General features: G+C 58.4%; 1 protein-coding gene across 2 annotated transcripts in view; it reads left to right on the top strand.

The window, feature by feature from the left end:
• Positions 1–2,864: 2,864 nt before the first annotated feature.
• The window catches only part of IFFO2 (intermediate filament family orphan 2), a 40,973-nt gene continuing 27,543 nt past the window's right edge, over positions 2,865–16,294 (top strand). Inside the window, exon 1 of one of the 2 annotated variants that reach the window (XM_079147121.1) lies at positions 2,865–3,905. In XM_079147121.1, the coding sequence (XP_079003247.1) occupies positions 3,250–3,905 (656 nt within the window). In that variant the 5' untranslated portion in view covers positions 2,865–3,249. The remainder of the gene's footprint in view (positions 3,906–16,294) is intronic. The other variant, XM_079147120.1, reaches the window with a different exon arrangement.

Genomic DNA, 16,294 nt, shown 5'->3' with positions numbered 1-16,294 from the left:
TACCATTTATTGCTGACATTGAAAGCCAGAACTTCTAGTCTCAGAAGTCTCCAGATACATATCTGCTGGAAGTAAGGGAACCAACTCATTCCAGTTTGCTCTGGACCCTCTGGGTTTGGGTAATAGAAGTCTGACGTCAAGGGAGACACCTTTGGTCCCAGGGAAACTGACACGGTGTCCCTGGAAGGCCCACCCCTGGAAGGCCCTTTGCTAGGTATACCTGCCCCCACAGCAAGACACACAGCACCTCGCTTCTCCTCTGTGGCCCTGAGATGACTTCCCAGCCATGGCGTTTGTGCTTGCCTGTTCCTATGGCTCAGCTTCAAGCTTCAAGCTCAGGAATCACTCCTGCGAGTCCTGCAGGTCTCCTGGCCTCTCCTCAGCCTCTCCCCCAAGCTCAGCTTCCCTCCTCTGCACCTGGCACTCCCAAAGCTGCTGCCTCAGCTTTCAGTGCAGGGTCAGTGCCCAAGCAGGTGCCCATAAATGATCAAGTCAGGGCTGCCCCCTCCAAGAGGATTTCACACCCCAGTTCTAGGGTAATTGTTGGCAGGACAGATCCTTCCTGGAAGAGGTTCTGTGAAGCCACTCCTTAGGTGTGCGTGTGTGTGTGTGTGTGTGTGTGTGTGTGTGTGTGTGGGTTCGTGTGCGGTGCTGGGGATTGAACCCAGGGCCTTGTGCATGCGGAGCAAGCGCTCTACCAACTGAGCTATATCTCCAGCCCGGGTGTGTGTTTTTTTTAACCCTTTCTGTTCCTTGGGCCCCTCGGGCATCCGGTGAAACCTGTGGATTCTACTCAGAGTAGTTTTTAAAAACACTTAGGGTGCATTTTTATAGTATGCAATTAAAACAATGTAACTAAAATACAGACATCAAAATATCAAAAAAGCAAATTTGTGACTGTAAATGTTCTTCTTTATTAATACATTAAATAATAAGATTTAGTGGTGGGTTTAATATGATTTTCAGAGCTAGGTAGCTTATACAGTATCTCAGGGTAACTGTGGTATGATTGTGAAAAAAAAATCAGTGATTTTTATTAGTGACAAAATCCCAAGTGCTTCTACTTGCTGCCTACTCATAACCAAAGGAAATGCTAAGTCTCATTTAGAGATTAGTGAACATAAAGATTGTCCATTCCAATGTCATGGGCTGCTCAGAATTCTATTCTCAGTATCCGTGGGGGTCCAAGAACCCCTGCTTCCTGGCAAAGGGCTTTTGAATCTTTGGGTTAGATAAACAAGAAAATCACCAAGAGTTGAGGGAACCAAGAGGAAAGAACAGTGACCAGATTGGATCAAGTTAAGCAGAAAGAGTTTTCCAGACTGGTGAGTTTTGGAGCTCAAAAGCAGATCCATTTCAGCAGGGCGCAAGGAGCTGGGGTCAAGGGAAGGGAATATGTGAAGGGTTTGCTCCAAATAAAAAACCCAGTGACTAATAGCACACCACAATGTCCCCAGGAGCAAGCTTGTGTCTCTTTTGTCACTAAGAACAACGAGGCATTGTCTGTTTAAGACAGGGTAACTGCCCTCAAGCTTACACATAAAGAGACCAGACAAACATAAGTTAATAACAAGACAAAAAATTAAATGCCAATGCAAAAAATATTGCCAGGAGAGTCTGGAATGTGACACCTATCTGGTTATCATGCATACAATGCAAGCCTTAGGTATTCAAAGATGGTTTCCTGCCTTCCTCTGAAGCTCATGGTGAGGATCAAATGCAGAAATTAACAAAAGGCCGGCAGTGAGGTGGCGTGGTTAGAGTATGTGTCTTGGGCTCTTTGGGGTTTCTCAGGTCTCAGTGACCTTGTCTATAAAATGGGCACAGTAACCAAGTATGACACCTGACATATACTAAGGTTTGCAAATTCATCTAGGAGACATCAGGAGTCTGAAGAACTTGGCCTTCATGGAGGGGTGGTTGGTGTGAAAACCCCTGAAGAAATGAATGAATGAATGCATGTGTCGCCCTCACTGGTTCTGCCCCGACGCTGCAGCTAGGGCGGCTGGATGGAATAGACCCCTAGCTCTGGGCTCAGTTGCATCTGAGCGGTGGTGGGGAGGTGGTCAACAGCTCAGAGGCGGTCAGGAGGCCCAGGCGCAGCTTCCGGGTGTAATTCCGAAGGGTCTTTGCTTTATTTATCCCGGTCCCCCTGGCTCCCTGTAGCATTTGTGAGTACTAGCTCGGGTACTAGCGGGCTCACAGTGTCCAGGCAGATCTCGGGACTACGAGGTCCGCCGTGAGCAGCCCAGGAGCCTAGCAGCCGGGATCCTTCCCATGGGGGACGTGCGGGCGGAAGCGCTGCCTTAAGCCGGGAAGGGCGATCTAGGCCGTCCCCTGCTGGAGTCGGGGTGGGTGCAGAGATGACTTCAGATGCTGTGGTCCCTCAGCCCTTCCAGGAGGCTGTCACCCGCATCCGTGGAACGTGGGGTAGGGAAATTTGGGGTGGGAGAGGACAGAGAAATGGGGCCTCCCCGGCGGACGAGGTGGGGGAGGGGAGTCCCTAAAGGGGGAAGCGAGCGCTGCCGAGGCTGCTGGCCCCTTTAAGAGGCGGGGCTGGCTCTGCGGTGGTTCCAGCTAACCCGGTCCCTGGTGCAGGTCTGCGGTCGGCGTTCGAGGGCAGAGAACCCGAGCGGTGCCGGGTGTCAGGACCGGACGCAGGGAAAGGCGTGGTCCAGCCGGGGAGCAGGGCGGAGCCAGAGCTGCGGCAGCGGTCTACTGCGCCAAGAAAGCGGCGGGGCCTGGAGTGGGAGGAGCCTCAGGCCTGTGGGCGTGGCCCGGCCCTGCGGGCCTCGGGGGCGGAGCTTCTGCCAGGGGAACGCCGCAGAGGGAGGAGGGATGGGCGGGGCCAGGCCGGGGGCGGGGCCAGTGTCTGCAGTGGGAGGGGCCGCCGCAGAGCGGGTAGTGCCGGCGGAGAGTCCTCTGCGTGCGCCTGCCGCGGCCCCCTCACAGCGACTCTGACAGCCCGGGTGGTGGGACCCGCGACCCTTACTAGCCTCGCACAGTCACCGCGGCCTGCACCGCGGCCCGAGGAGCGGCCGCGTCCCATCCTTCGCCTCGGCGCCCACATCCGGGGGCAGTCTAGCCGGCCGTCACTGCGGAGGCCGCATCTGGCGCGCATCTGGATCCGCCCGGCCGGCCGCGCTGGAGCCCGCGCCCGCCCTGGCCCGGCCGCGCCGGGAGCCCTGCCCGGAGCTGGAGCCTCACCTGGAGCCGCGGGTCCGGGGCCCTGAGCCGCGCAGCCGGCGCATGGTGAACTCGCTGCTGTTCGGGGAGATGGCCTTGGCCTTCGGCTGCCCGCCGGGCGGCGGCGGCGGCTGCCCCGGCGGCGGCGGCGGCGGCGGCGGGGCCGGGCCAGGGCCGTCGCCGGTGACGGCAGCGCTGCGAGACGACCTGGGCTCCAACATCCACCTCCTGAAGGGGCTCAACGTGCGCTTCCGCTGCTTCCTGGCCAAGGTGCACGAGCTGGAGCGGCGCAACCGGCTGCTGGAGAAGCAGCTGGAGCAGCAGCAGAGCGAGCGCGAGCGGCGGCTGCGCTACAAGACCTTCTCCCGCGAGCAGGCGGTGCAGACCGGGCCTGAGCTGCTGCGGCCACCAGTGCCTGGCGGCGGACACGGCGGCGGCCCGGTGGCCGGCGCCAACGCCAACGCCGTGGCCCTGGGCTGCCTGCCCCCCGGCGGCGGCTCGCACCCGCAGCACTACGGCCGGCTGCCCGGGACCATTTGGAGCTACACGCAGGTGCGGCGCACGGGCGGCGGCGGCGTGGAGACCGTGCAGGGCCCCGGCGTGTCCTGGGTGCACCCCGACGGCGTGGGCGTGCAGATTGACACCATCACGCCGGAGATCCGAGCGCTCTACAATGTGCTGGCCAAGGTGAAGCGCGAGCGCGACGAGTACAAGCGGAGGTGAGTGGGGCTGCCCCTCCCCCGCCTCTCCCTGGGAGGGGGCGTCCAGGTCCAGGCAGCCGCGGAATGTGCGCGCAGGAGGGCAGGGCGGGCAGCTGGTCCTGGCAGGTGGGCTCTAAGCTGTGTTTGCAGAGCGCTCTACAAGCGCTGGGAAGACTGTTATCTGGATCCAAGAATGGGGGCGGCGCTGACTACGGTTGGGGATACGTCCGCGCAGTCACTGGTCCAGGCACGTTGTTTCCTAAGGGACGTAATAGTCAGCGGTGTTGTATGTGATTTCCTTTTTGTCCTCTCGGCAATGCAGACTGTGAGGTAGTGTAATCCCCATTTTGCAGATGAGGAAACTGAGGTGCAGAGGTGCCAAGTGCCTTGACCCGGACGGCTGGGCTAATACACGGTGAAGTCAGGATTTGATCCGATGACTTTGCTCCTGGCTAGTTTATCTCCCAACCTAGGTATTTTCCCAAGGCTCTGGGAGGTAGGCTTCCCTCCTTCAATGGGCGAAAAGAAGACTCTCTTACCTAGCTCACTGCCTTTATGTTTTCATTATGAATGTAACGAGATCATGTGTGTGAAATTGGGCGGATCTGTCCCTACCCCTTGTCTTGTCCTGTTCTATAAGGTCCCGCTCCCTGGTCTGGAGAACCCGAACTACAGCAGGCTGGCCATTAGCTTTTAAAAATGTCTTCTCCATGCTTCCCAAGTCTCATAGTTTATTGAGCCCCAGTGACCTCAGCCCTAAAGGTACCCACCAGGGGATAACCTTGGTTTGGAAGACTGGACAATGATGAACCCAGACCACAGACTCTGGCTAGAGGTGAGGGACACACTGCGGGACTGGCTTGTGTGTTCTGTTCAGTCCAGATTCCCTGGCTGGAATACTGACATTGCTTCCCGCCTGTGTCCTGATTGACAATAAGTTCTGCTTAGCCTTCTGATGAGTGGGGTCCATCTGCAGTATCTCAGGCCTGCATGGGGGAGGGGCCTTTGGCCCTGGGCTGCTGCTCAGGCCTGGGCAACTCCGCACTTGGAGCAGTGGCTTGGAATTCAGAAGGACTTTTCGTTCTTTCCTTAAAGTCTGCTGAGGGAGCTGAACAAGGTCTCCTTCCTTCTCCCACGGAGCAGGCTAGCCGCTGATTCTAATGCCCACTCCATCACCTGTCAGAGAGATTGTTAAGCCATTGGCAAGCCTGTGTGCTCACCAGAGAAATGGGAACAGTGAAATACACCGGCAGTGCTGGAGGGAGAGTAGCATGCTGCTGTTTTTCGCAAGGTATGAAGTAATCCAGTGGCTGGTGTGGTGGCGCATTCCTGTATCCCAGCTACTCAGGCCGCTGAGGCAGGAGGACTGCAAGTTCAAGGCAGGTCTGGGCAACTTAGTAAGACCCTCAAAATAAAGAGCCGGGGGTGTAGCTCAGTAGTAGAGTGCTTGCCTGGCATGTGCGAGGCCCTAGGTTCAATCCCCAATACCTCAAAAAGAAAAGTAACCAGGTGACTGTCATTAATGATGGTAGCCACTTTTCAAGCCAACAGGAGCAGCAATGCCTGGGGCTGTCAGCGCTTCCCTTCTGGGGTACCTTTCTCTCTGGAGGACCTGAGGATGGCCTGATGCTTTTATGAGGAGGCCACCCCTCTGCTCCTGGTGATCGCCCTGACTGGGCGGGTCAGGGTGAGAAGCTTTCGATGGTGAAACTCGGAGGGATGGGCCCTCCTGTCGGCGGCTTTGGCTGTGTCGTCATTGCCATTCCATAGGCTTGCCTTGTGTTTGTTTAATGGTGTGTGTGCTCTTCGGACCTGGCTACTAAGGAGATGGAAAGACTGTGCCCGGTCTTAGAGGGAGATGGGTTGGCATTGAGCAATGAGCTGTTCAAGTTGCACCCAGGGTGTGGGGTGTGATGTCAGACTTTGGCGTTGGCCTGGAATGAGCTGGCGCTCCTGGGGCAGGTGGGGTGCAGGTGTCCTTCTCTCAGCCTTTTGGGGTGCACGCATACCTTCCCTACCTACCTCCATAATTTTGTGCACTGGAAAGACCCATCTTTTCCGAAGTCAATTCAGGCCTCACATTGGATTTCTCCAAAGTGAGCAACTCCCTTGCCTGGGCCGCACGGTCCCTCGTAAAGTGAGGCGCTGGGGCTGGAACGGTGCTCCCGGCAAGCTTGGATTTCCTCAGTCATGCTTTAGGGGTTCCTTGAATGCTTCATAAAAATTATTTTTAAGAAGCGTTACAATGTTACTACAGTCACAAGTGTTCTCTCTTCTAAGTTCCTGGTGTTGATTCACCTGATTGCACAGTGCTAACTTGTTAACAGTTGACCCCAAGGCACCTCTTTCCCCATCTCTGTCTGATTCCCATGCAAACTGCCGGAAACCAGTCCCCATCACAGTCTCTCACCTGTGTGCCTCAGGATCTCTGTCGTGCTCTGTAGCCCAAACTGGGATGGAATTCAGCTGGATGTGGAACTGTCGTCCCTAATCCCCGGCCTCGATGTTAATGCAGCAGAATAGCCTCATCAGTTGCATTGATTGAATTTAGAATAGGTGACTGTTAGGTACTTGAGCTGACATTAGAAATTTATATATGTAACATTCTGGTTTTATTTGTTGCTATATTGGGGTTTTTCATAAGAATTTTCCTTTGGGGGGAGGGTGGATTTTCGATCAACTTAAAAAAAAAAAGTTTAAAAACCACTGGGCTACACAATTTCAAAATATTTCCCAGCCTTGATGATCTGAGTTTGAGCTCCTAACCTACCTCTGACCCGCCACCCACAAGAGAAGACATGGTCTGGGAGATGAGACCAGGGTTTACCTGGAGTGTTGGCCACTAAGTCTTTTGATCCTCCCAGGATGTCTACATAGATCCCTGACTGGCGACCACTGGAAAGATCCTGTCTAGGAAAGGAAATGTCCCAGGATAGTCTGTCATCACCTGGAGGAACTCAACAGCCTCGGGGGCCCTGACTGGCTTCCCCAAAGAGTGGGGTGTGCACCTGGGGTGTGCAGCTCAGTGTTCTTCAAGCTGGAGGCTTTTGGGTTTCCACCTCCATGATTTGTGGCCCTATCCATGTAGGACACCTGACACCTGTCCTGTTAATTATGTGAAGTTGTTTAACAGCTCTATTGAGGTCTAATTTGCATATCATAAAAGCCACCCATTTGAAGTAAATCAATGACTTAAGAAAATTTCCAGAATTGTGCAACCATCTGCCCAGTCCAGATTTAGAGTTCTCGATCCCCCAAACAGCCTTCATGCCCATGTAGAAGACGATGAGGGACCTGCTCTCTGTGTGTATAGACTTGCCTTTTCTGGACGTGTCACATCAGCGGCTTCATGCACTCTGGTCTTTGGTGTCTGGCTTTTTTGCTTAACGTTTCTGAGGTTCATCCTCATGTAGCCTGCCTCCGTAGGATGTGTCTTGCTGCTGAGGGCTTCTGCCGTATGGCTGGAGCACGCTGCTTCTGCACTCACCTGCACATTCACTGGATTTTCATGAGAGTCGCCATCTGATACCCTCTCATGTACCTGCAGTGGTCCCCGACCATGTTTTGGAAACATCCACCCAAACCAGAGCTTTGGCCCGGATGCCCCGCCCAGGTCCTGCTTGCTACTTCTTTGGTTTCGCCTCGGCCCAACCAGCCATTTACCACGTGGGAAATGTGGTCACTGAGACTGTATAGAGCACAAGGTTGTCAAGCGTTGATTTGGAAACCAAAACAAACACTCTCCTCTGTCACCACCCAGTGTCACCAAAATATCCTGTTCTGAGTTTGCAAGCTGGGGGCTTTTCCCTGGGAGATTCCTGCTGAATTTATCTGAACTTTAAACAGGTGGAGAGTTTTCTTAGTTGGCATTCGGGAGAGCTGAACTGCAGGTTCAGTTCTGCTACTGTGTGCTGTGTGACCTTGGGTCTCTGGGCCTCAGGTTCTCCACCTTTACGTGACAGGGTTCCTTTGGGTAATCCCTTCAGCTCACTCTAGTTTAGGTCTGTGACTCAAAATATAGGTTATGGCTGATCTTTCTGCCTGATCTTTCTGACAGATGCTTGCTGTTTTCTTTCTTTGTTCTGGGCATTGCTGTCCCTCTTGCTTCTGCCCTGGGTGGCTAGGGTCCAGACTTGGGGCAAAGGCAGTGCTGCCTCGCCCACTTCCAGGCGAACTGTTTAAATGCTCTCCTCTCTCTTCATTGGCTCTGGAAGGAGGAACTCTTTGAGGTTAACTCTTTGAGGCTCCTCCTGGAACCTGGTGGTGGGGAATTGCCCAGTGCTGGCCTGATTGCCCGTTGGGCACAGGGACTTTTTCAGGGGTCTGTGCCCCTGCAGCCCTCCTGGACCTCGGGCCGGTGTGATTTGGAGTGGCTGATCTCGTTCCCCTGAGCAGGTAGGTGGGGAGGGTGTGTGTCCCTGGCTAGATTGGTTTTCCCTTGGGGCCTTGGGCGAATCGGAGGGTCAGTTGGGAGTTAAGAGGGTACCATTGCGATCATCTGGGCCGGTGGGGCCGCAGCGGGGTGGCTGGGCCATTCCGGGACAGTGGGAGCTGGTAGCTGGAATGGACCCACGGCGACCTCAGCAGCTCCGTTTCCATCTGACTCCCAGACCATGGTCTGAGGCGGCTGCGGGTTGAAAGCGGCGCTGGCCTAGCGGTGGGCTCCATGTTAGAGGGGGGAACGAAGGCCCCGCAGGACCCCCAGAGCCCAGCGGGCGGCTTCCGAGCTGCGTCCGACGCGAAGCTCGCCTCCTCTGCCTGCAGTCGGGGCTTAGAAAACTCTCTCTCTCCACTTTCTCGGTGTCTGTTCTAAGCATTTCTAAGCCCCTTTCTGGGGTGGGAGGGACTTTTGTCACAGCTATTTCTGACTGTGAGCCGGAAGGGGCTGGGCTGTCAGCCAGAATGGAGGTCTCCCAAATGGGTGGCGGGTGGGGCAGCTGGAGTGTCCCCTGCCTTTTCCAGTCGTGCCCAGGGAGGCCCCCCAGCAGGTGGGTGCTGGTCCCTGAATGCCCAGGGCTCTAGAAAACTTCATTCTGTGCCACTTGCATTGACACTTTTCATTATCTCTGAACTCCCAGTGTTACAGATTCATCATTTCTGATTTCCCAGTGAGGCGCCTTGGGGTGGTGCAAAACCATTGGAATCCCCGCTTTGCCACCGTCTGTGTGACTATGTGCAAGTTGCTTGGCCTCTCTGAGCTGCTGAGCCAGTGCTCCCTCCTCTGTTCCGAGGGACCCAGGTTGTTGCCCCCAGGGTTGGGCAGGACCAGGTGAGCTCCTGTGTGAGGGCTGGGGCCTGGCGGGCTCCGTCCTGTCCTCCTCCCTAGCCCACCCTCTCCCCTTGGCAACGTCTTTTCTCTTAATTTACGAGAACTTCTGGGCACCGGACTGCGCAGCGGAGCCTCTCAGGACAGGCACTGCATTCTGTCCCAGGGAAGGCGCCCGCCGTGGGGCTGAGGGCGGAGGGAAGGGCTGCCTCTTTGTCCTGCCTCAGGAGGCCCGGCTGCTCCGAGCAGTTGATTTGTGCCTCCGGAAGCCTCTGGCCTCCGCCACTTCCTCCTCACGCGCAGCCCCCTCCTCCTAGGCCCTGGTCACTGGAGAACCGTGCGCCCCAGTCTCCTGGCCGGGCGGGCACTCTCTGGGGACAAATTTGGGAAGGATTCTCAGAGCCTCGAGCTGGAGGGGAGGGGTGGGACCGAGGTCCCAGAAGAGCCGCGGAAGGGAGACAGCTGACACTGGAGATTCCTTCTGGGAGGAATGCGGGCGGGGCTTCGCGGCCCCCCAGGCGCCCGGCCCCAGCACGTGCGCAGGCCCGGGCCTCACGTGCACGCGCTCACATGCACACGCGTGCACACGCACCCTCCCCGCAGGCTCTGGGCTCCGTGCGGATGTCTGCACGTGTGGGTTTGAAGGACACGGAAGGGTAGGCAGTCTGAGCATGCCCTTGCTGCCAGCAGACGCATCGACCTGCAGGAGGATGGACCGGAGCCGGGTGACAGGGACACCGAGGCCGCGCACTTGGCTCTGGCAGGCTGGGACTGCGTTCGTTGTCCGTGTCACAGATGGTGGAAGGCCTGGGACAGGCCAGGCAGCCCCACGTCCCTGAGGAGTGTGCGGCTCTTCCCTGGAGTCTTCTCTCGGGTCCCCAAGTGCCCACCTCTCCCTGCGCTGCAGCCCCCGCAGCCTGAACCCTCACAGCCAGGCTGTGTCCGCTGGCTTCTGGGCTTCTGGGCTTTCTTCCTTGCAGAGCCCAGCCAGGGCCAGCCAGAGTCCATGCTGAGTAAATATTTGTGTGTGAGGGAGGACTCGGAGTCTGCAGGGAACTGGGGCATAGGAGATGACATAGACTCGGCATCCAGGGATCTGCTGGGCTGAGGGAAGGGTCAGCAGACAGGGGAGTGGGTCCCAGCCCATCAGCTCTGTGGATCTGAACGAGCGCCCACTGCCTGGTGCCTGATGCTTGGGCCCAGCACAGGAGTGAAAGGCTGAGTGAGCTTCGCCTCTCTGGATCTTGGTTTCCTCATCTGTAAAATGGGGATGCTAAGTCCTGTGGTCTGAGGTCGTGGGAGGTCTCCAGGGCCCACAGAGCCGCAACATGCTTTGTGTGTCATGGTAAAGTTCCAGAAGAGAGGCACGTGGGAAGATTTCCCAGGACACAGAGGGAGCTGTGCGGCCCTCGGGGGGCAGAGGCTAACTAAGCACCTGGCTGGACGTTGGGGTGTGGTGGGCCACATGTCCTCTGCCTGCAGCCTTTGTGGGTTGTGCAGGCTTCTGGGCATTGCCAGCCCATGGGTGCTGGGGGCCCTGGCCAGATGGGGCTGGTGAAGCTCTGGCTCTGTCTGCCTCACAGGTGGGCTGCCTCCCGCGCACGCTGGGCACAGGGTTCCTGGCTTCCTGGCAGGATGTGGTTTCTCATTCTAGTCCCTGGTACAAGGGAAGGTTGCCGTCACCCAGTAAGGGGCCTGGCAGGAGCTTCTGGTTCTTTCAAGGGTTGCGGCCCGGCTGAGCCCCCAGATGGTGGCACAGGGCTGCTAGAATCCTGTGGTGTCCAGATCCTGTCCACCCTGGCCCGTGGCGTGGCCAGAGCTTTGCCTTGCTCCCCTGGGAGCGGCACAGCAGGTGGGCTTGCCTGGTGCCCGGGGAAGGCTGTCCTCCCTGTGACTTTGCTGATCTTGGATGAGCCGTCAATCTCTCATGCCCAAGTTTGTCCCTCTGTAAAATGGGGCGAGGTGATATGAGTTCTGCTTCCTGGGTTGGTGTTGAAATCAGTTGCAGGAACGTGGTATGAAAACAACTTGGAAAAGGATTTAAAAGGAAATCAGTATGACTTAGCAGCTGCCATTTATTGAGAACCTGCTGGTGCGGGGCTCTGTGAAACTTCTGTGTGTGATAACAATGATCAGCAGAGCCGTCTCAAGAGGACGGAATTGGGGTGGAGACTGTCCTGCGTCGCCCAGCGAGTCAGTCCTGTCTGGACCTCCAGACCCCCAGCTCAGTGCTCTTCCCAGATGGCAGTCTTGTCCCGTGCCACCTGACGGCTAGTGTAGATGGACCCCGAAGCGGGCGGGCAGCAGGCCCAGAAGCAGGGTCTCTTGAGCCTGTCACAATATTGCCACGGCGGGTGGTGGAACGGGAGGCGGTGGCTGCGCTGGGGAGACTTCCTGCTGTCACTTGTCAGCCATCATTTTTTGAGAAGCAAGGGAGTCACTGCAGAGGCAGGCGGCTGAGGCTCCTGAGCCATGTAGCCGGTGAGGATCCCTACGGGGCCGTGAGGCAGGCTCGGCTGGGCAGGTGTGGCCGGTGGGGAATGCCTGGGAACGGGACACACACCTGGCTTCCCACAGGGCCTCCCATAAGCCCTGGCTACAGCGTGGGATGCCTCAGGGAGCAGCAGCTTGGCCCTGGTCCCCAGCAGGGCCGGGGCCGGCTGGGAGTCTTGGGCTCTAAGTTAGTGCTCCTTAGTTAGTGCTGGGGCTTGTCTGCTCCAGCCCCAAGGTGTCCCTAGACCAGAGTGACCCGAGGTTCTTAACCGATAACAAGCAGGAGAAAGCACTGGGCATTCTGGGGGCGGGTGGAAGCAGGCCTCCACCCTGGGCTGGGGACTCCTGACTTTTGCTTTTGAGCAGCGCCATGAACTTCCCAGGGCGCAGGGAACCTGTTACCGTCTTTTGCTCCCTCTTTTTGGGGAGGATGAGACCTCTGGGTGTGGTATTTGAGAAGACGGGCTGGTCACCCATCGCACCAGGCCCCATGCTGGGCACCAGGGGAAGTGGGCACAGCCCCGTCCTCTGGAGCGCAGAGTCTGGGGACGAAGGGAAATAGGTCACGCGTGGGCATGTCACGTGTCAGGTACCTGCTGCACTAGTGCCTCTGCGAGCCGGGAGCCCCGTAAGCGTGGGTTAGCCTTAGTGTGTTAAACAGTGTTTCCAGTGTTTCCCGTGGCCAGGCCCCGGTCGGAGCAGTTTACACACGTTGACTTCATGGACCCTCATGCTGAGCCAGCCCTGTGAATGGGGTACCGTCTGGCCCATTTTAGAGGTGCTGATACTGAGCCATCGAGGCAGTTGAGGGAACTGGGCTCATCGGCGCTCAAAAGAGGCCAGCTGAGATTTTAACCCAAGGAGTCAGACTCCAGCTCCAACGTTTATCGCATGCTGTGCCCGGAGGGGCACACTCATTGCACACCCCCTCTGAGCCTCTGTTTTCTTGTCTGTGAAATGGGGACGTGCAGTCAGCTCTCACCGGCTGTTGGGCTTTGGCCCTGGCGAAAGCCCCTGCTGTGTGGGGCAGGGTCTGCACCTCAGCTCTCCGAGATGCTTGCTCAGCAGTCTGCCTGTGCACCCTGACTTTGGGCTGAGGCCCCTGCAGTGCAGACAGTGCCTTCCGCCCTCTTAATTGGCCATTTTTATTACTCGGATTATTTAAGACAGTTCTTGGCTCGCTGCCTCCTGTTGACCCTCTTGGGGGAAGGGAAGAGCTGCTGGTCTTAGCGGACCTTGTGAAATTCCCCGGCAGACAGACTCCACTCTGGGCCAGGTCAGTACATCTTCCCAGGACCCATTGGGCGCCTCTCTGCCCCTGGCCCACCCTGGTCATGGGCGGAAGGCCTCTTGGGGATGGGGTGGGGAAGAAGTTTCGGACAAAACATGTTTCAGTCAGCACCAGAAGGTCCCAGAGCTCTGAGTGGGACACTGGCGAGGTCCTGGGTGCCCCAAACAGGGTTCCAGACAGGGCTGGGCCAGAGTGGGGCCAGTCCAGGAAGGCTTTCTGGAGGAGCCGTCCCTTGGGTTGTGACTCAAAGGTGTCCAGTGGGAGTAGAGGAGGAGGAAGGTGCTCCAGGTGGAGGCTGGAGGGAGGCCGTGGGGGCGGGCGGGGACCCACCAGCACTGTCCTCTTCCGCTCTGCGTCCTCCATCCTCTCGGCCTGCGGGGCTCTGGCCCCCTGCTCCGCTCTCATCCTCTCCTGTCCCTCTTTTCTTTCTTCCTTCTGCTGGTTTCTGTCTCCCGGCTGACTCTCACCCCGTCTGAGGCAGGACAGGGCTCTGTGGGGCCATCCTGTGCCTCGACCAGACGCCTGGCCCTGCTGTGCGGCCTTTGCTGCTGGGGTGCATGGGTGTGCACGTGCGTACGTGTGTTGTGTGTGCGCATGTGTATGTGTGTGTGTGTGTGTGTGTACTCATGCTCACATCACGTCGGTGTGTGCGCACGCGTGTGCGTGTGAGCACGTGTCAGAGCCTCTGTCTCTACCCTGAGGATTCTGAACCCTCCAGGTTGGGCCCCCACCTCAGGCCACCTCTATACTGTAGGCTGGGCTCAGCATCGAGGGGAGGCCGGGAGGCCTTGAGGTCAGTGCCGGCCATCGGTGCCCTTGGGCCCAGGGCCTCGGGTCACACGCAGGTGCTCACCCTACTTCCCTGACCTGCCAGGGTACCTGTGTCTTCTCGGCCCTGTGACTTCCTCTTATCAGAGGGTCTGAGTACTCCCCAAGGTCATTTCATCCATTCCCCTGCCTCCAGGCACAACCATCCCCACCATCCCAAATGGGCAGACGGACCTTCTGTCTTTTTCACAGACCTGGGCGTTTGCCTTCCGGTTTTCTGGCCGCCCCTCCGCACCACGACACCCGCAATGAGAATAGACGCTTCCTCGGGTCACACAGCAGGGGGGGCTGGGCCAGACTTCCCGCCCTGGGGCTCAGCCTCCATCCCCTGCAGCCGGAGCACGGGCTGAGGAGACCCCACCAAGGACGTAACCGGAGCCTGGAAGTGAGGAGTGGCCGGAGCCCTGCCCGCCCTCCGGCAGACATCCGGGTCCTTGGAGCTGCAGATCCGGGTTGCCCAGGGTTTTGTCTCCTTGTAGCACAGGACACTCACCAGCCTCAGCCTGGCGTGGGGTCCCGGTGTCCACTGACCTGCTGTCCCCACCCGGCAGCTGTGGGCCTGGCTGCTCCATTTCTCGGTGCCTCCGTCCCCTCTGGTATAAACCCTGCGGGTGAGACCAGCGCGGCCATCCCGTCCCCTGAGCACGGCTGGGGTTTGAGAGCCCGGCCTGGCACGCTGGAGCTCCGGGCCCATGGACACCATGTTCCCAGAGCCCTGGCCCTGGCAGCCTGGCCTGCCCATAGCACTTTGGGTCGGATGCGTCTCTGGTTTGCGGGACAGTGGGCTTTGTCCGCCTTGAACGTCCACACCAGCCCGAAGCCCTGGGAACTGAGGCGGGAAGCCGCAGGCAGCACCCTGGTGTCCAGTGCCAGGGACCTCCAGCTGGTAGCTCCGTCCTTCCCGGCCTTACGGCACGATGAAGCCACGGGAGTCACCACGAAGTTTCTGACGCGCTCTCCCTTGGTGTTTGCTGACAGCTGGGACGCAGGGCTGCCCCGGCTGCCTGGGCCACACCATGGCCGGCCTCGGCACTCCCAGCTGTGAAGTGGGGATGTTGACCTTGGCTCGCCAGGTTGTCACAGGGATCCAGTGAGGTGGCGTGTGCTGGGTGCTCAGGGTGGTGCTGGCACCCAGGCTGCTTTGTCCCTTCTGCCCTGGCCTGTCCCCAGCCCCCAGGCCGTGACACAGTGAGAACCGCTGCTCCCTCCCCCTTCCAGCCCCCGTTCCGGGCGCTTCCTTTCCCCAGCCTGGCCAGCAAGCAGGAGGTCACAGCCCCTCTCCTTCCCGTCAGACTGTCAGCGCAGGGTGACCAGGAGGGCATCCAAGGCTGTGTCCGGCCCAGGGAGTCGCCTGGAGCCCGTGGCTTCCAGGTGGGCATAATGGGGCATGTCTGCCTCCCTGGGATGCCACAGCCTCTTCTGTCTGGAAGCAGCCCCAGGAGGCCTGGTTGGTCTGAAGTCTCGAGTGGACCAGGCGCAGACTGGGTTTGGGGCCCGACTCTGGCAGACTGCTCACTGGAAGGACTTCCCAGGCTCACTCTGCCAGGCTGAGAAATGGACTCATGTTCCTGGCCCCCTTCTTGGGTGCAGATATGGGTGTCGGATATGGACCCTGCAGCCTGCGTCCTTCTGGATCCCACGCACGGCCTCTTCCAGGGATTGTGGCTGACGCTCACTCAGACCTTGGCAGGAGGGTGACACTGAAGGCCGGCTTGCCATTGTTCTCCCGGGTTGACGTCAGGGCAGTGGTTTAGGGTTTCGGCTGGGAGACAAAGGCCACTTTGTAGCTTCTGCCAGGTTCAAGTGCAGGCACGTCACCCCTAGTGGGAAACCAGGTAGAAGGGATTGATCGGGGACCAGCAGAGCAGCCCTGGGAGGCCCTGCGTGGCCTCAGCTCCTCCAGGGAGGAGGCAGACCTCACGGTGCCGTCACACCCTGCCCGCTCCTCTCCATGGTGGCGCTCAGAGCCACAGGGACACTCCTGAAAGGTGGCGGTGCTTGTGCCCCTTGTACAGGTAGGAAAACCGAGTCTCAGAGGCAAAAGGGCTGGTTACCTGCTGTAGCTGGGGAGTGGCAGAGCTGGCACCGGCACCCGGTCTCTGACTTCAGGGATCCGCACCGGGGTCCCCAGCAGAGTCTCCGTTCACATCCGTCTTCGGGAGGGCGTCTCGGGTGTCCGTGCGCCCGCGCGCCCGTGGTGAGGCTGCAGCAGACGAGCCCGTGGCCTTGGGGAGCTGGAGCTTTCCTCTCTCCTCTGAGGATTCGGAGTCGAGTCCTGCTTATCAGCATGTGCGCTGTGCGGACGGCACACGTATGTGAGGGCGGAGAAGGGACCGGACGCTGGAGTCAGTGGCCACTGGGAAGTGATCCCTGGGCGGGCGCAAGGAGTCACTCAGGACACCGGGCCTCTGCTCTTCCCACTTGACATCCATCCATCCGTCCATCATTTTTTGGGTCCCCTGCCCAGACCCTATGCTCGGGCTCTAGAGATGGTCCTCAGTGAACTGGGAGCCCGCGGGTTCCTGGGCG

This window comes from Sciurus vulgaris (assembly GCF_902686455.1).
Source record: "Sciurus vulgaris genome assembly, chromosome: 1".
Taxonomy (NCBI): Eukaryota; Metazoa; Chordata; class Mammalia; order Rodentia; family Sciuridae; genus Sciurus; species Sciurus vulgaris.
The sequence above is the reverse complement of the archived record's forward strand: the minus strand, read 5'-3'. Positions and strand labels throughout refer to the sequence as shown.